The 16,906-nt window shown below is 43.2% G+C and overlaps 1 protein-coding gene across 1 annotated transcript in view; it reads right to left on the reverse strand.

Moving 5' to 3' along the window:
* The window catches only part of HSD17B4 (hydroxysteroid 17-beta dehydrogenase 4), a 216,062-nt gene extending 209,427 nt beyond the window's left edge, over positions 1-6,635 (reverse strand). The window contains exons 1-3 of the mRNA XM_068108628.2: positions 6,510-6,635; positions 2,024-2,077; positions 1,807-1,914 (exon numbers count right to left, since the gene is read on the reverse strand). Of these exons, the coding sequence (XP_067964729.2) occupies positions 1,807-1,914; positions 2,024-2,077; positions 6,510-6,564 (217 nt within the window). The 5' untranslated portion in view covers positions 6,565-6,635. The remainder of the gene's footprint in view (positions 1-1,806; positions 1,915-2,023; positions 2,078-6,509) is intronic.
* Positions 6,636-16,906: the final 10,271 nt, after the last annotated feature.

The following is a 16,906-nucleotide window of genomic DNA, read 5'->3' on the forward strand; positions in this document are numbered from 1 at the left end:
AAGACAGAAAGACCACCTACCTGCTTGCGGTGAGTGAGTGAAAGGCCCTCAGAGATAGCTTCATCGCGGGAGATTCCAATAATTCTGAAAGCTTTGGTTTCAACAGCGTGAAGCCGAGCTAGGTGTGAGGCAGGAGCACCGGCCCATAGGGGAGAACAGTATTCCATTGAGCTGCGGATGAAAGCCTTGTATGTGGTGAGGAGCTCAGGTGTGCCGAGGAAGGACTTCGCACGACGGAGGATGCCCAGTCGGCGACTGGCTTTGGAGGCCAGCTTGGAAATGTGGTTTTCCCAAGAAAGATCATGGCAGATAGTGAGACCCAAAAGCTTGAGCGACAGAACTTCTTGGAGAGGATTGTTGAGAAAGTAGATGGGAGGGTTGTCCAGTCGATCTTTTCGGAGAGACATAGTAAGAGTGTGAGATTTGTCCTCCCTTTGCTCGAGTTCTACAAACTGTATGTACGTGCTGAGGATTTTCCCATTCTGAGGAGACATGCACCGAAGTTTGCATCACTGTTTGGGACGACCTACAGCTGTGAGCAGTTCTTTTCAAAACTGACTCTTGCAAAGACTCAGTTTCGCTCAAGACTGACTGACCCAAACCTGCAAAACCAGCTGCGAGTAGCATCATCATCACTACCACCTGACACCAAACGCCTCGCCAAAGAGAAACAGTTCCAGCCATCGCATTAGGTGAGTCCGATATATGTATTCAATAATTTAGCATGGCCCTCGAAGGATGTTCTAAAAATCGAAATGGCCCTCGACAGGAAAAAGGTTCCCCACCCCTGGTTTACGATGACGTCATTGGTGCCTTAATTATGATGTCATAATTCTACAGGGACAACACTTAGTCTGATCAGTTTGAAATTTATTGAGCGTGATCAACGCAACAATTACATTGGAGAATATAAATGTAGGATGTCATCACTCACGGGGTCTGGCAGCCATATTGGATCAAAGAAAAAAACCCTTCAAAAACAGAAGAGTTGGCTCGCACCAATTTGACTGCGCAGGATAAGTATTCTATGAATACCATTAAGTTATATATTTGTTTGTTGATTTGTTTATACGTTTATATATGCTTCAAAAAGTACCAAAAAAAATTTACTGAACGAAACCCAATCAAATTTTAAAAGTTGCATAAGGGTACCCTAAGCATGGTTTCTGTCTGCGTAGCAAATCTTGGGTAGGTGGCTAAGTGTGGGGGGAAGACCCCAATTCTCTATAATTTATGTGAATGAGTATGGTATAGCGCCACCTGGTGGTAGTCAGTATTATAAATCATCTTACATAAAGTTCAAACAACTGGATAATTAATATCCATTATGGTGATTTTGAAATCCGAGTGAGAATAATTCATTTTAAAAAGGTTTCATTTCACTCATTTTAAGTGAAGGTTAAAACCAAAGCACCCAAAACTGAGCTTTGCAGCAAAGCGGAAGTGATTTTTGCTCACACCATATATAATCAGCAAGGATGGTTGACAAAGGTGATTTTATGTGGACATTTTCAGCAATACAGTTTGCATCGACCATCATGAATGACTGCTGAGAAGGCAATGGTAAACCTCGCATCAGAGCCCTCACTAAGAAACTGATTCGGTAGCACCAGCACTCTGTAAATTGATGGTGAGTTCATTACCGAGTACCATTTGGTATTCATGGGGGTGTCAGATTATAACTCATTAATCAATTACCTACTCCCCAGGAAACTCTGCAATTCAGCACTGTGTACCAGGTGGTGGATTAATTAGCTACCTCCTCCGTTGATATCCAGGAGTTAAGATCCAAGCAATAGAGCATACCATAGTTCGCCACCGCTTGTCCACCTTTGGAAACGATTTCTTCGACAACCTTGTCTGCAGCCTGTGAACTCTTCCCTTGACCCTTTAGGTTTCCTCCAAGGTCATTCACTATAAAGAAAAGGCAATTAGCCAGTCAGCATTGAACTGCGCAATAAACAACGTGGTGTTTACGCAAAGCCATTGCAGTAAAGAAAGAGCAGCGAGCATCAATACATACCAACCACACGTGCTCCTCTTGCAGCAAAAGCGAGAGCATATTCTCTGCCAATACCTAAGGAGAAAAATAATTCCATCGGCAATTGTGAAACTATCTTTGGTTGAACTAAACATACATTTTGATGAAATCAATACACAAAGATAACGGTGCAAAGGTTATGTATTGGTGCCTTGTTTAACAGCCACAACTATTCCCAGATTTTTCTTAAATGTGGAAATCTTGGCCCCACGTTTTGCATGACCCTGCTGGCCAGGCCTGACCTTCAACTCAGGTTAGGACAGCATTTTGGAATTTGTTCAGGGTGCCGGCGTTAGCTCGCCTCCACTTCGTGAAGGACACAGTGGTGTCTTTAACATCCACCAACTAATGCCGGCAGATGGTACGCCCAGTTTAACGTCCATTCGAGGAACCGCACACACATTGATGAATCACCCAGCCTGTGAAACACCGGGACGACAGTTTATGGCTGGGTCAGGATTCAAACCCAGGATAGACAGTGTAGTACCCTAGGCCATATTGCCAGCCCTAAAATGTACGTAGTGTGTTCAAAAAGTATCCGACCTTTATTTTTCGTGCGTAAAAAAAAAGAAGCTAGGGAGGCGTTGATTGGTGCACGTATGTAGGCGATCCTAATGCGCACGCGTGAATTTTTTCCCACCTGCAGAAGCTGTCATTCGACGGCAGACCGCCGATGAGTGAGGACATGTAAGTGAGCGCCGTCGGATTTTCGTTTTTGACAAAATGACGGAAAACCTGAACAACGCTACTGCATCAAATTTTGTGTTTTTTGGCCTCGGGGATGTTGGATGCTTCCATTGAGATGACTGCAACTTGGTTTCTGGGTCGTACCCATAAACCCAGGACTTATCGCCAGTGATCACTGTGTTGAGGAAGCTGGGATCGCTGTTCACAGTCTCCAGCATGTCCTGTGCGATCTCCAAACGGAGTTGCTTCTGCTCAATCGTTAGCAGCTTTGGTACGAACTTCGCTGAGATTCTCCTGAAGCCCAAATCCTCCTTCATAATGGAATGAACGGTGTTAAATCTTGCGGATCGTTTCCACTTGGGAATCGCCAAGCTTTACACAAAATTTGATGCAGTAGCATTGTTCAAGTTTTTCCGTCATTTTGTCAAAAACGAAAATCCGACGGCGCTCGCTTACATGTCCTCACTCATCGGCGGTCTGCGGTCGAATGACAGCTTCTGCAGGTGGGAAAAAATTCACGCGTGCGCATTAGGATCGCCTACATACGTGCACCAATCAACGCCTCCCTAGCTTCTTTTTTTTTTACGCACGAAAAATAAAGGTCGGATACTTTTTGAACACAGTAGTATGTATTGACTACTTTGATTTTTTTTTTTAAGTGATAATTAAAAAACATATTTTTGCTCTATTAGAGGGCAACTGGAGCACCTCATCGAGTCGATCAGTTAGTGACAAAACAGAATCAACAATCACAAAGAGAAGGCCTACATGTGAAGGATTTTTAAAAACAAGCATATCATTGACAATGGAGTGATGCAACCACTGGTGGACTTGCAAATAACTATGGTGGACGTGCCCTCCATGCTTAGAAGATATCCAATGCCCCGAAGTCCCAGCAGGTCAACAAGGGGGTGTGTCAGTTATGGTTTATCACCAGGTTCACACAACATCACCATAAAACTTCAGATCCTTTCAAATCACCGATAAATTCTTGCACACAAAAGGAATAATAGTTTTAAAAGTTTAATGCTGATAAAAATAATAAAATCAACGATGCATTTTCTCATTCACGATAATCTGAGAACCCATGAAAATGCCATAAAAATGCATAGTAAATCCAGCCTTTCAAATATTTCCGACATGTTTCTCATGATAACTTGATGAGATCCCATGAAAAAAAAGCATGTGGACAGTGGGCACGTTTCTATTGATTATTAATTCTCACAAAGTGCCGTGCAAACATTTGGACTGAACGGACCGTACTGACACCGGTGTTGACAAGCAAAATTCCGATCCCAAAGTCTGTTACACAGCGTCGGTGCTGCCGAAGCAGTTTCTTGGCAATTCTATACCGAGTGGTTTGCCATTGCCTTCCGAGCAGTTGTCAGGGCAACAATTTGTAATTTGTTGTGGGTGCTGGTGATGGCTCGCCTACTCTTCGCGAAGGACACCGTGGGGGCTTTAATGTCCACCACCTAATGTTGGCAGACAAGAAAAGGGACGGCACACACATTGATGAATCACCCTGCCTGTGAAACTCCAGGATGACAGCTTACGGTTGGGTCGGGATTCGAACCCTGGCTGGACAGCTACGCGGCGAGTTTCGTGCAACCATAGCAAGTGAAAAACTTGTGCCAACAGTTTAACGCAACGTTACATCTTGCAAGCTGATATCACTGTACACCTTTTAATTTATCATCACAATGAATCGCCTTTAGAGGCCATTTTTCCCCACAGAGCAGGGGTTGGCCTTTTCCGGGCACCGTGGTCCCCTTTTTGAAGCAAAGTTTTACGGCCGGATGCCCTTCCTGCCGCCAACCCTGTTAGTCGCCTCTTGCGACACAGGGAGTTACCAGTGAACTGGTACTCAATTTGCCGACCTCGGAAGGATGACAGGCTGAGTCAACCCCCCCCCCGGCGTTAATTCAGAGATCGACCGGGATTCAAACCCAGGATCCTAGGATCCCAAGCCGGCACCCTAACCGCTAAGCCAACACCAGGCTATATTGATGAATTTATCATCACAATAGAAGAATGAAAAATGAAAAATAAAAGAGGAATATCTACAGCAAGTGAGATGCACCGATGGGGAATCTGATGGGAACCCCGATGGGAACCTCCTCAGGGGTGAGTTCCATTACCAACTAGAAGGGCACTTGGTAGAGCGTGAATTCCTCCACCAGGCTGAACACTTTACATTTTGTATCCCACTAATAAGCTGGATCTGGACCCGGAACTGAACCAAAATCGAATCGGCTTCGTCTCGTCACTTACCCAACTCATCCACCTCGTTTTGTCCTAACTCGTCCATGACTTTTTGAAGTGTCATACTATGTATGGTTTCAATGGTGAAGATTCACATAAAAAATAATAATAATTAATTATCGTATTCGGATATGAATTGAGATCTTGACCAAAATCTAAATGATTCGTCCTTGTCTCACACCCAACTTGTCCAACAAGTTTCGTCCGAATACATCCAAAACTTTTTGAGATATCAGTTACATATAATTTTGCGCCTATCTCTCAATGGTATCGGTGGCAAAGGTAGCGAGCTAGCTATCGCTTGCCAAGCCAGCCTTCACCTATTTACCGTTTCCATGGAGATGCAGTGCTTGATCGAGTGCTGAAGCCGCATGACGAGGGATCTTCAAGCTTATTACCTCCGCCCCCTGAAGGTGGACGGAGTTTATGTTTTCACCCCTGTCTCTGTATGCGTCTGTTTGTCTGTGTGTGAGCAGGATATCTCAAAAGGTTATGGACAGATCCGGACAAAACTTGGTGGACAGGTTGGGTGTGTGACAAGGACAAATAGATTAGATTTTGGTGAAGATCCGGATAGGAGAGTTTAATTTTTGATTCTATATAATTTAAAGAAAGTGCCAAAAACTATAAATAGCATGATATATCGATATTTCAAAAAGTTGTGGATGGATTCGGAAGAAATTTGGTGGACAAGTTTTGTGTGTGACAAGGACAAAATTATTAGATTTTGGTGAAAATTCAGATCCGGATCAGAGAATTTTTTTAAAGTCATTCTTCACCATTGAGAATGAATGAATATATGAAATTCATTCACTCTCAATGGTGAAGAATGACTTTAAAAAAAAATCTTCACCATTGAGAGATGGAGCCAAAAATTAGAAATCTTGATATTTCAAAAACTTTTGAACAGATTATAACAAAACTTCCGTGAATAGGTTGATACTTGATTAGGTGACAAGAACAAGCTGAGTACTGATCAGACTTTGGTTCAGGTCCGAATCTAGATCTGGCGTCTTGGAAGACACAAAACGTAAACTGTTCAGCCCATCACAGGTATGCTCTCTACCGAGTGCCGTTCTGGTTGGAAAAGGAACTCACCCCAGATATTACATATCAGGGATGTTTGAGTAAAGGACCAACTGAAAAAAGCTATTTACCCCATATTCATAAATATTGTTCGACCTTGTCCTTTGTTCACAGGGATTTACAGGGGTTAAAAGGTGCATTAACAGAAATACAAAACCAGACAACTATATCACTATATGGTTCTTACAACTTAAGCTAAGGTACATAATCTTGGTGTTTGAAAAATAACGTGACGTCATTGCAATAATGACGTCTCGACAAGTAGTAAATGTTATTTCCTTACAATCCTCCAATAAAGAATCAAACACTGACTGTAAACATGGTTGTTTCGGGAAATCGTTTCATGTCCACACCATTTGACAAGTTACAAAGGAATTCCCTAATGACTAATGTGACGTTACGTCAGAAGCGGCTTTCCCAGAGCACCCACCTCCACCTGCACCTGTCACCAGCGCCACCTTCCCGTCGAAACTCAGCGAAGCCATTGCCGAATGCACAGCCAAACAAAACGACACGTTCGGACTTTGTTTTTAACTGCATGAGGTGGGAGGGGATTAAAACGGAAGTTAAAATGTTTACTTTGATTTCGTTCAACCGTGACAGACTCTTTCGTTCACAAATCCGTCCTCAACAATATTTCGTATAATTTACCTTGATACTCGCTTTGGCGATTCAATCCTAACGTTTTACAATACTATTACTAACCACAATTTAAATATTAATACGTTTTTTTTTTTAACATCTCACTGAATTTACGATTTCGGAACTAATTTTTTTCCATCATTGACCTTCCCGATTCTTACACAAATCGCCCTTCCTCTTGGGGCAAACGTGAGGACAGACCAGTCCAGATAATAAGTTCACGTCTATACACCCTCCACAAATTATTTGCACACGAATGCTTCTGGCTTTATCCGAGTCGATATATTTAAGTATAACCGTTTATTTCTTAGATTTAAAAATAAATTATATTTTGCTTCGCACTGTATTGTCCTAAAATGTCACTAAATAAATATTACTGGTGCGCTCACTACACCACCAGCGAAACCTGTTTCTATTACACCGCCGTAATTTGTTTTAACGAAACACTCAGTTACAAAGGTATAAAGTAAGGAATTTAATCATTCCGCGTAATTTGCTCACGTATATCTTCTTACCTCAATAATTATATTTCCTTACAGTTACATTTTATAATTAACTTCAACATTCCTTTGAACCTTTTTTGAATTTATCAACCAGTTTCCACTTCCCAAGGTATATCACGACTCAGGATCTGAAGGAAAGGACATAGGGCAGGGCCCATAACGTCCAGTAGTGTCAGTGACTGTCATGAGCACATTCATGAGCATGAGTTTAGTGCATTAATCTACTGTGGCGGACACGAAAGCCCACTGGCGTGGTGACATCATTCCGCGCACCAAGTGGGCGGGGGCCACGCCCGAGGGGTAGGCGTGGCCTGAGGATATACACGGGGCGCGCAGCCCGGAGCGCGCTAGTGTTACAGTGAGCTCCTCAAATAAAGACGCTTATAAGTTACCGCTTGTCCGCTTCCTCCTTGCTCGCAAGCAGCGCGCGTAACGCCGCGCTTTACTACCATATAAAACAAAATGTCAGTTTGTGTGTTTATACAGATGTCTGTCCCCCTTCATAAGGCTAGGTTTTAAAGGCCAATCTTTTAATATCGTGAATGTGTGTTCACTTCAGTCTGTTTTTGAAGATAAAACAAACTCGAAAAACATTTTCCATAAAAGAATAAATGTCTCTTCGACTTAAATGTAGACGGTGGTTTGCAAACCGAGTCTCAAGGGCGGTGTACAGAAGCGTATTTTTAAATAATAATAAATAAAATGCGCAGGGAGATGAAATTCGCTGCACGTGACGTGCAACGTGCACAGAGTAAAATGAGTGTTCAATTACGTCCATAGGATGTCTAACAAATAAAGAAGATATAAGCACATCTGACACTAGGTTGAGGCTTCAGACTTTGGCACGCTCACGAGGCTGCACTGATGAATAAACTGTTCCAACCCGTCATCTTGACGGGCTTTTTACTAGTATTAAAGCGTGGTGTTACGCGCGCTGTTTGTAAACAAGGAGGAAGCGGAAAACGCGGTAATTTGTAAGAGTCTTTATTCAAGAGCTCACTGTAACACTGAACTGAACTCTCAGGGCTGCTCGCCCCGTGTATATCGTGAGGCCACGCCTCTCTCCCGGGCGTGGCCCACCCCCACTTGGTGTGCGGGGTGATGTCACCACGTTAGTGCTTTCGTGTCCGCCACAGTATTATAGTAAATTCCAAATTTAACATATTAGTGTGGATCACCTAGCTAGGCTCACCTCACTAAACGTCGCTAGTGGGGCACAGTCTTGTTTTAACGTAGGATCAGACTGTGCATGCTATCATAATATGTTAGATCAGGTCATTGAAAGGATCAGACCGTGCCTCGTCATTATAAATTCCCTAAAATAAAAATTACTTCCATAAGTGTGTGGGGGGTGGGGGGGGGGGAAGGCGGGAAAGGGGAGCGGGGGGGCAATATCGCAAGTCACAAAACTCCTTTGTGAGTGGGGATATTGTCTTGTAATAACAATGGTATGATGCTATGATCAATCATGTTTTTATTACTTTTGTTATTAGAAGTGGCTTTGGAACAACGCCTTGGAAAAACACCACAGAAGCGGGAGGAAGGGTTGTGTTATTAACCATGCAGATCTAGATTACAGTTGATCTTTGCTCAAGTGCGTTCGTTTGTATAGATTGCCTCACGGATGTCGGGATTCCTCCAAATTTCTTTCAGTTTAGTGTTAAACAGCGTTAGGGACTGTTTAAAAAGGTAATCATACTTGTTTGTGGTTTATCAAATTTGCGTTCACCTGGAACGAATTTCAGGGGAGCTTATGCGATGGCGCGTCGGCCATCCGTCAGTCTGTCCGTCCGTAAACACTTGAAACTTCTTCTCCGAAACCGCTGAAGGGATTGTGACCAAATTTGGCATAAGTTATATTTGTTGTATTGTAACTAAAGTTTGTTCACGCATGAAGAAAATCGAAGTTTAATGGGGTCTATGGGGGTCAAATATGGGCTAGAGGTTTGACCCCCAAAAATAGATATACAAATCTATTTTAGGGGGTTTGTCAAAATAGACAAACCAATGTTTGTTCAAAGCATTAGAAATATTGTGGTCTGAGGAGGTATACAGGATGGGAAGGGGGGGGGGGGGAAGGGGCGTTGGGGTTGCCCCCCGAAAGGTATTTTTTTTGTTTGTTTGTATAAAGTCCTATGATTATGTTTGTATGATTATGTTTGCATGCTGCCCTGTCTTCTAGCAACCATTGAAATTGGTTTAAAATACCTTTGGTCAGTGTAGTATACTGTTTATTCTGTTGCTGTTGAGCTGTTGAAAACAAAGCGTTCAGAATCATTGGAATCTCCCGTGATGAAGCTACCTCCGAGGGCCTTTCACTTACTCACCGCAGGCAGGTTGGTGGTCTTTCTGTCTTTTACCGACTCCTCTCCGGCCTTGCTCCTCCAGCTCTCTCTGGACTCTGTCCCCCAAATATTCCTGCAGGTCGCACAAGATCTGCCTGCAACCCTCTTATGGTTAAACTGCCAAAATCAAGACTCTCTGCTCACCTTCACTCCTTCATTCCTCTTTTCTCCCGCCTCTGGAACAAACTCCCTCACTCTCTTCAATCCCACTCCTCCCTCCAAGTCTTTAAAACAGCTGTTCACCACCATCTCTTATCTTCCCCCATCCAAAACCTTGATCTTTTCTACCCCCGCTAATTTCACCCCAAATCCACTTTTTTGAAATACCAACTTCTTTCCTGGAAGTCCTTGGTGTCCTTGTGTTTATACTTCTCCCACCTCCCCCCCCCCCCCCCTTCCTAATACCGCCTCCCCCCAAGCCCTCTCCCTCCCACACATTCCTGATGTCCCTGCTCTCAAATGTTGTGTTTATGTGCTTCCCCTTCTCTCCCCATCTTGTCTACCGCTCCCCTTTTTATATACTTTGTTTGTTTGTCTGTTTGATTTGTTTGTGTGAAAAATGTTAGCTCTTTCACGAGCCTCGATTATGTATACAAAAATATATATATATTCTACCAGGTGAGCGCCAGGGGTATTGCCCCTATGTTTTAGTATGATGATTACAACACACAACACAAGAAGCATTTTAAGGCCATTTTCCCTGCAAAAGTGGGGGTTAACCGCATCTTTTAGTATGATGATTGAGCGCCAAAATGTCACAGTGATTTATTTTATTGTGTTGCAACCCTACATTATAAAAACCCATGCTGGCCTGGCCAGGTGGGCATGTTATTGACAGAATGTGGGTCAATCCAAAATGATGGCCGAAAAATACAATAATTCACCTAAATGTGATTTGCAATCGACCGAAATGTTAATCCTTACTGTAATTCACTGGCGTGGATTGATAAATTGTGTTTAGCATCGAAGAAAAAGACATCCAAGGAATTCAAAATCCGAGTCAATCATTTATTCCAACTGTGACCAATCAAACCCACTTGCCTCACTTCCGGTTGCACCTGGTATCGGAAAACCCCTCGACCAACCCGAGCTAAAATATATCTAGAAAACATAACATGAAAGGCAAAATTATGCCGCTACAATACTCCCCCCTCCTTGTGTGTTAATCAAACGGAAGGTGCAAACAAAATACATGATGTTGTGGAATAAATGTTGATTGTCCATGTGAAAATAAAAGTCACAGGCAAGAGAAATGGTCCACAGCAAAATGTACTCTCAAAGTATTGTGCTGGGAAGTGTACATTGCGATGCACACTTCACATAGAGTGTGGCGATGGTCACTGGGTTGCTCAAATACCTGGATGTGCGAGTGAGTGAAAAGTGTCGAAGAAAGCATGGCGGAATGCCGCAGTTACAAAAGGGTGTGACTGTCCCGTCGATGTATCATACACGTAAGGATAGTCTGTCCATGGGATTGGTACATCACAAAATGTAGGCGAACCTGTTTCAGATTGTAGATGGTGGAACTCCTCTATCCTCCCATGGTGCTGCTGCAAGTGCATTAAAATCGATGCCGAATGTATTGGTTGAAGACAACGCCAATACCTCGATGCAGGAGAGAGAATCAGCCGCGGAGTTCGCAATTCCTTTGATGTGCAAGATGTCCGTGGTGAATTGCAAGATATAGCTGAGTTGGTATAATGTGTGGGGAGAGTAAGAGTCTGAATGGGTGGACAGAGTGAAAGTTAAAGGTTTGTGATCAGTCAGTACAGAGATTCTATGGTAAAATGTCAGGGGCATAGAAAAGGCTCCTTTATATATGTTATGTGCCTTGTAGCAAAGTAGAGAAAAGAAGGGACATTCCAAAAAAAATCTCGTGTGCATGCTGGTCTACCCTTGTGTTCTAAGGAGGAACCAGGTAATGCTCTAGAAAAGTTCATATAAAGCGGCGCCCTACATCTGACAAATAAAATACATTTACGAGTACTTCTTCATGCAGCTGTATAAACCAAATTGGCACGCTTATCCCTTATCCAAATCGTAATTCCCAATCCAAGGCGCTGTACTTTAGAGAAACTTTTAACTGCTTGGATAGCTGCACTAACTATTCAATTTCATTCCTTAGTTTCAATGAATGTTCGTTTTTCAGTTATTCGCCGCTGTCGTCAGTGTCTAGAAGCTGACAGCGGTAAATTTGAACATCTGCGATAGTTTACCATGTGCCACAAACTATTGCTTCTGCACACACCAAATATCGACCTTTTCTGAGGTGTATAATGGATAGTTTTTCTTTCACAAAATGTGTAAATATCTTTTTGAGACACCCTCATATATGTGTAAATATCTTTTTCAGACACCCTTATATATGTGTGTACATCTTTTTGAGACACCCTATATATATAACAAGAATGACTGCACTGTGGGTTAGGGGTAGGGTTGTAACTTCCACATGTAAGCTTCGCTTCTTTGATTTCACAATCTCTGGTTCAAGTGATTTTAACATTCAGTCACAATTACATAGACACAGGGGTTGTTGTGTCTAGTATACATGAATTTACCATGCAATATCAAAACACTACCACCTCACTTTAACGAGGTGTAATTTACTGAAAGCTACTCATCTGAGATTGCTACCTGGCACAAACGAGTCCCTGAAAGATAGTCCTTTCAAATGTTACCAATGAACCTTGGCCAATGGCCACCCTTGTGGTGCCAACTGCCCTCTGTACCTGACAGACTAATGGCACGAGCCTCGATCTTGTATACAAAAAAAAAGAAAAAAAAAACATGTACAGATACATTCAAAGTACACCGCCCCCATGCCAAATAATTAAATATCCCACAGCGCGGCATTGCCGAGGCGCTCCAGAGGCTGAGCTCCAGAGATCCTGTGTGGAGATGGGAGAAACGTCCAGGACAACCATCACTGCAACACTCCACCGATCTGGACTTTATGGCAGAGTGGCCAGACGGAAGCCTCTCCTCAGAGAAAGACACATGAAAGCCGCTTGGAGTTTGAAAAAAGCACCTAAAGGACTCTCAGACTGAGAAACAAGATTCTGTTGGCTTTCATGTTTCTCTTTCATAGATCTCAGCCAGAGTGACCATCGGGTTCTTGGTCCCCTCTCTTACCAAGGCCCTTCTCCCCCGATTGCTCAGTTTGGCCGGGCGGTCAGCTCCAGGAAGAGTCCTGGTTGTTCCAAACTTCTTCCATTTAAGAATTATGTAGGCCACTGTGCTCTTGGGAACCTTCGATGCAGCAGAGATTTTTTTTGTAGGCTTCCCCAGATCTCTGCCTCGACACAATCCTGTCTGAGCTCTGCAGGAAGTTCCTTCGACCTCATGGCTTGGTTTTTGCTCTGATATGCATTGTCAGCTGTGAGACCTTATATAGACAGGTGTGTGCCTTTCCAAATCATGTCCAATCAATTGAATTTACCACAGGTGGACTCCAATCAAGGTGTAGAAACATCTCAAAGATGATCAAGAGAAATGGGAGGCACCTGAGCTAAATTTCAAGTGTCATAGCAAAGGGTATGAATACTTATGTAAATGTGATATTTCAGTTTTTTCATTTTAATAAATTTGCAAAACATTCTAAAATCCTGTTTTCTCTTTGTCATTATGGGGTATTGAGTGTAGATTGATGAGGGAAAAAATGAATTTAAACGATTTCAGCATAAGGCTGCAACATAACAAAATGTGAAAAAAGTGAAGGGGTCTGAATACTTTCTGAATGCACTGTAGTTAAGGTGCGATAATAAGTCATTAAAAGACATACTCTCGTTGCATCCATTTCACGTTCACAAAGTATGTAATTAATAGACATAATCGCAGGAGTCGAACACGACTTCACAGCGACGAGGATTCACCGTCCACCCATGTTTTTCAATTTTATATACAGTATATCCAGTCGTGGCCAAAAATATTGGCACCTTTGCACTTTCCTCAAACAATGCACCATATCTTCCAGAAAATTGATAAATAAATAAAAATATTTTGGTATCCACAAATGTATTTACATGGTTTTTCAGTGGAACAAAACAAAAAAAGCTGAAAAAAAACTACGAAATCTCAGCTTATTCCACACAGAAATCCTAAAATGGCCCGGACAATATTATTGGCACCTTTTATAAGTTGTTAGAAATAATTAAATTTCAAGCAGGTGATTCTCCTTTACTTTGGAATTGAACTCACCTGTGGTGAGTGGCAGGTGCCTGCAATATTAAAAATACCCATTCAACCAGTTTGAATGGAGAAAAGGAGTCATGCTGCTGTTTTGTGTCACTGTGTGTCACCACAATGAGCATGGAGTAAAGAAAGAAAACCAGAGAATTGTCTGAGGAGGTCAGACAAGATTGTAGCCAAGCATGGACAATCTCAAGGCTACAAGTCCATGTCCAAAGACCTTGATGTTCCTGTGTCTATCGCACGCAATGTTATCAGGACGTTTAACCCTTTGAGTACGGATGACGTCCAGTGTCGCAACCCACGAAAATGTTTTGTGTACGGATGACGTCACGCACGTCATCGACAATACCTATAAATAGATCGTCAATACGTGGTTGCATTCCCGGACCAAAATGCCAAATTAATCCCGTACCGGGGGTATTTTTATCTAAAAAAAATCCCATACTCAAAGGGTTAAGGCCCATGGCACTGTAGCCAACCTCACTGGACGTGGCTGCAAGAGAAAACCTGATCGTTAGAGGGGTCAATATATGGCCGCCAGGAGCCAAGATGGCCGCCAGGAGCTTAAAATGGCCATATCTCAATTATTATTCAACCTAGAAAGGTGGTTTTGGTGTCTAACCCTGGGTTTTAGGGCCCAAGGAATCCAATTAAATCAATAAAATTACCATCAGTTAATTATTTATTGACAAGTCCAAGATGGCATCCCAAGGTGACATCCTGATCCACTAAAATGGCTCTGTCCAATAGTAGTCAACCTAGAGAGATATTTTCAGTGTGTATACCTTGGTTTAAGGCACCCAGGAAATCATGAAAATTACTTAAATAAGCACAAAGTAATCAGGTAATCCAGTAAGCCAGGTTTACCAGCCCATTAGGCATTTGTTGTCTTATACAGTTAGTCGCTATTCATCGTCATCCTCCGACTCCTCTGGAAGAAACTTGTTATGTGGATTGTCACATTCTTCAAGTTGGCACGGTCCACAGGCAGTAGTACATGGTAGTCCATATCGTCTACAAGAGCAGCGGAGTGTCTTGCAGGCAGTGGAGCAGTTACAATGAATGACCTTCAAGAGACTGTCTGGAGCAGCGTTCATTCTTGACATAAGTGGGACAAACTGATTATCCTGCAGGCTCCACCCCCATTTCATGGCATCCATACCCTCTTCTTTTCCCATCCACACCATGATCTGGTAGTACGCTCTACGACAGTGAAGTTTGGTCCCCCCCCCCCCCCCCCTCCCCAATATAAAATAGTCTGTCCCTTGCCATAACCTCTCAAGCTTTGTACAATCCTTTGTCTGTAATGATCACTGAATACTGTGGACTGGAGTCACAGGTGGCAGTGGTGTAGACACATTACACTCTTTTCTCCAATCTGAAACACACACTTGGTTCATTAGCTGGTGAGTCGGAGGATGACGATGAATAGCGACTAACTGTATAAGACAACAAATGCCGAATGGGCTGGTAAACCTGGCTTACTGGATTACCTGATTACTTTGTGCTTATTTAAGTAATTTTCATGATTTCCTGGGTGCCTTAAACCAAGGTATACACACTGAAAAAATCTCTCTAGGTTGACTACTATTCGACAGAGCCATTTTAGTGGATCAGGATGTCACCTTGGGATGCCATCTTGGACTTGTCAATAAATAATTAACTGATGGTAATTTTATTGATTCAATTGGATTCCTTGGGCCCTAAAACCTAGGGTTAGACACCAAAACCACCTTTCTAGGTTGAATAATAATTGAGATATGGCCATTTTAAGCTCCCGGCAGCCATCTTGGACGCCATCTTGAAAATGACCCCTTTCCGGAAGTCAGATGTTACGAGATTTTTAGTATGTTATTACTAAAAGATCAAAAAGATCTTTTGAGAAGGGGAAAATCATTGCCATGCACTGCACCGATGCACCATATCATATGCACCCATAAAATAAAATGCACCAAAAGCACCATAAATGAAAATGCACAGAAAAGCACCAAAAAGCACCATCAAGGAAAGGCACAAAAACAAACTTTTTTTTTTTTTAAATAATAAATGGTGTCTTCTTTCTTCTCTGCTCTGCTGGGCCGCTGGTTCTGGTTGTCGATGATCTTCATGCTTGATGTTATTTAAGAATAAAAGAGCACACACCGCGTCCGCTTGTTATGATTTCTGGCCAGCAGGGCCAACGTAGGTGGTCCACTGCATGGCATGGATGCCACTTTAAGAACAGTGGTCCGCAACCAGACACCGCTGGCAATAATGGTCGGTCCCAGCAGAGACGCCAGGCCACAGTACATGTGGTCCATAAGGTGGTGCTAGGCCACAGAACGTGTGGTCCATGAGTGGTGCGCCAGTGTGGTCCATATGGTGCATCAGTGCAGGCCGGAGGCAGCGAAGGTGCGGGCACACAACTATGGTCACCTGCGCACTCCCCCCTGGCCCAAAAAAAAAACAAGTCCATAAGTGGGGGAAGGAGGACAAGCAAAGCAGCGGCAAGGGCGCAAGGGTACATATTAATACAAGATAATGCAGACATGAAGGGCGCAGGAGAGCGAGCTAAGAAAGCTCGTCCCTAACGTTAGTCACCCCCCATGTTACCTATTCTCCCCTTGCCCCTACCCCGTATTTACACAATCTACACATTTACAAATTCCGTCTCTACGTCTTGTCCTTCCCATCCCCTCTAGTTCCAAATTCGTCATCAATCCCTCCTAAGGAGGAAGAGATGGAATCACATACAATGTCAACCCCACGTCATGATGCGTCTCACCGTTCCAAATATTTGCCAAAACCTGGTGTGGAGTACTGTCACCTCGGTAAGTGGATGCGGATGGTGCAAAGAGATTTTCTCCTACCTACCTTCTAAATGACATTAACACTTTAAACTACCCGGGGTCTTTCCGTGCCAAACTATTGGCCATCTTACACTATGTGGTTCTAAAAACCAATTCCCATTGACCATACTGTGGTGCTCACCAATTTGGGGTCTCACTCCCCCGATTCTACTCCCTGTACCCTCGCACAATTTCAGGGCTGGGTTGTGTGGCTTACCAGCAGGTCCGCTCACCTGCACACCTCCGCCACTGAAGTTGCCACCCGAGCTTACCTGGCTCCTCATCCTAACCTACCTGGGGAAGGCCCTCCCTGGCACT

The sequence above is a fragment of the Myxine glutinosa genome, chromosome 2, assembly GCF_964187855.1.
Source record: "Myxine glutinosa chromosome 2, kmMyxGlut1.1, whole genome shotgun sequence".
Classification (NCBI taxonomy): Eukaryota; Metazoa; Chordata; class Myxini; order Myxiniformes; family Myxinidae; genus Myxine; species Myxine glutinosa.